Below are 3,028 nucleotides of genomic sequence, written 5' to 3'. Positions count from 1 at the left end.
GAAAAAGAAAGGGAGGGGAGGGGAGGGGGGAGGGGAAAGAAGGAAAAAAGAAAAGAAAAGAAAGAGAGAATAGAGCGGAGACCGCGAACAGACACGGCACGAGGGTGGGTGTGGGGAGATGGAGGGGAATAAAAAGAGAAAAAAACGGAAGACAACGGCGATGGAAGAGTTGGTGTACGTACTACCCATGCCAGGACCCGGAGGCAATTTCAAGCATTTGAGACGGTCGAATACACGGATAATTTACGACACGCGCGGCCATTAAACAATCATTAAACTCGTTCGTGTACGCAGGTGAGCCCTGGCACGTCGCGGCCCTAATTTACGGGTGGACCTCCTCGGTGCGCCCGAAATATTATTACTTATCTCGAGCAAACCGTCGATATTCGATTTAACGCATACTACGCGCGTTCACGTACGATCTTTCATGCCCCCTAAATACCAACCGCGACGTCCCATTTCTTTTCTTTTTCGTTCGAACCGTGATGCCGAATATCCGATTATTGTTAACCGTTATATTTATACCGAATATTTCTCGAGACGAAATTCCACGATAGAATAGAATATCTAGGTGTCGTGGAAAGGTGTACGCTCGACAGTCTCGACGAAAGAAACAGAAACGTGTATAGGTAATTGTAGGAAAGATACGAGACAACGAGAGAGAAAATAACGACGAACGAATTTGCGAGTCGATCTCTCTATTCCGGTGAAATGCTTCCGGAAAAAGGTAAATTCGAGAGGGCGAGTTCAGAATTGATAGAAGACGAGGCGAGGAACAAGTTGGAAAAGAGGAACGACGATGTAGTTAAGATTTATCATCGAGCATAGTTTTACAATTATACATATATATATATACATTAATATACGCAGACGAAATTTTCGTTACGAGGTTTCGATGCTTTCAATCGAAAGAACGGCATCGCGTGTTTGCCTCGCTTCGTTTGAAGCTCGTATCGTATTACGACTAAATACTCATCTCCATCTGGATTCGTCGAGAGCACGAAACCGCAGGCGAATATACCGAAATAAAATTTATTATTAGATTAAGATGTAAACGCGTGTTTAGAAGCGTTTATAAGCATTTTCTGCTTCGATCCGCGCCAGGGTTGCATTAGAGGTAGAGAGAAGTTGAAACCGTTAATATCGAGTATCGAGATCGCGAGCAATTACGTAAAATCGCTCGGAAAATTAAACTTCGTCTCGAATAGTCGATTTAAATTGCTTCCGCAATTTCGCGGGTGAAGTAAGCTATCAACGCGAAAGCGACGCAAGTACGATGCGGCGACGCAAATCGAAGATTGCTTTCTTAAACCGCGATTACGATATATATTTATAAGAGTAAACACAATATAAAATGATTTTGCTATATCACGTTTCGACTTTTACAATACGTGCTGTACAGTATACGTCGAACCGTTTATTCGAATAATTTCGATTAAATTGATTTCATGTATTTGTTTCTTTATTATCTTGTAATGTTCGTTTTCTAAAATTTTATCTATAATAATACGTCTTCGTTTTATTTACAATTCGTAGCTTTGCGACGGTGGAACCGTGATGGATCTCGTGCACGGCCTTCTAGCCATGAACAAGAAAATGCGCGAAGAACACATAAGTTTCATCCTCAAAGAAGTGATACAGGTAAATAAAGCTAATTGAGCGCATTTAAAATGGAACTCTAAAAAAGGTTCGTAATGATGCAATTTCTTGATATTATAACCCCGATTTCGCCGTATTTCCCATGGTCGTTGCATTCATCGTTTAAGTTTGCAATAAACGTTATTTATGCGTGGCTATAAAAGCGATGACATTAGGTAGCTGATAATGGTTGAAGACAATTACAAATCAAATTGTATCCAATCCTATCGTTACCGAGTGTTACACATACGAGGCATAAGCGTCGCAAACGAACGAAATATTAAGTTCTTCCAAAAATTCCTTCCGCTCTTCTTACTTACTATAAACTTTCGATCAAAAGATCGTTATTCCATTATTCGATGATTTTAATGATTCGATTTATAATCGTGAAAAATTAATCCAATCAGCTTGTATATATAATTTTTTTCTAAACATCATACTAACGATAATAAATTCTGTCTAAAAAGAATCTGGAAAGAAACTTAACTTAACTTTTACTTTTCTTAAAAAAAAAAAAAAAAAACACACGTGTTACATGAAAGAGCAGCGGAGAAGAGTTGACGTAGCAAATAAGAGAGAAGAATTATTGAAACGACCTAGTATTCGTTAAAATCGTCGTGACCCGTGTGTAAGAAAAATGAAAGTGGAAGAAAGAGAAGGTAGGAGTAAAAACGACGTCGGGAGGCGGACAAAGGGAAACGAGCTGGCTCGTTTCATGACACGATTCGAACGTGGCGTTGCGTGGCGTCGACGAAAGGAGCTGGTCTCGCGCGACGGGGTAACTCCGCGGTTCACCGGCGTTCACCGAGTATTCGCGTTTATGTGCGAGCAACGAAATCCAGAGAAAAGAGAGAGAGAGAGAGAGCAGGACGACGCAAAGGATCGCGAAAGACGCGCGTCAATGGGCCGCATTCTACGGCGTATAAATTACAAATAAGACAGGCGAGATAGCTCGCTAATTAACCTGCTCGCAAATGAAAGGCTGTGCCCGCTCCTTCTCTCCCTCTCTCCCCCCCCCTCTCTCTCTCTCTCTTCCTTCCACGATGCATCCAGCGGAGATCAAGAGCGCCAAGACTTCCGTCCCATTCTTCTCCTCTCGGCCCGTGTGCACTAGCTATTCGCGTTTCTCCGTGTTCCTCGCGTTACAGTCAAGGACAGATCTCCGCTGGTATGTAGAAAAACGTATTATGGGACTCTTGCCGTGCGCTCGCGGCCAGTGGATGTAAAGAACGAGAGGAATAATCGCGAGAGTCGCGACACACGGACGAATTGCGAACCGAGTTTCCCGACCGGAGGAGGTCTGTAATTTTAGCGGGGAAAAGGGATTCGCTCGGTCACAATGGGATAATGTTCCCCGCAATTCCGTGCCCCTCCGGAATATAATTTAGCT

The 3,028-nt window shown here is 42.8% G+C and overlaps 1 protein-coding gene across 1 annotated transcript in view; it reads left to right on the top strand.

Annotated features, from left to right (window-relative positions):
* LOC102676662 (neither inactivation nor afterpotential protein C) overlaps positions 1 to 3,028 on the top strand; it is a 14,221-nt gene that overhangs the window by 2,083 nt on the left and 9,110 nt on the right. Inside the window, 1 exon segment of the mRNA XM_031514104.1 lies at positions 1,537 to 1,641. Coding sequence (XP_031369964.1) covers positions 1,537 to 1,641 — 105 coding nt within the window.

The sequence above is a fragment of the Apis dorsata genome, unplaced genomic scaffold, assembly GCF_000469605.1.
Source record: "Apis dorsata unplaced genomic scaffold, Apis dorsata 1.3 scaffold_894, whole genome shotgun sequence".
In the NCBI taxonomy this organism is placed as follows: Eukaryota; Metazoa; Arthropoda; class Insecta; order Hymenoptera; family Apidae; genus Apis; species Apis dorsata.
The sequence above is the reverse complement of the archived record's forward strand: the minus strand, read 5'-3'. Positions and strand labels throughout refer to the sequence as shown.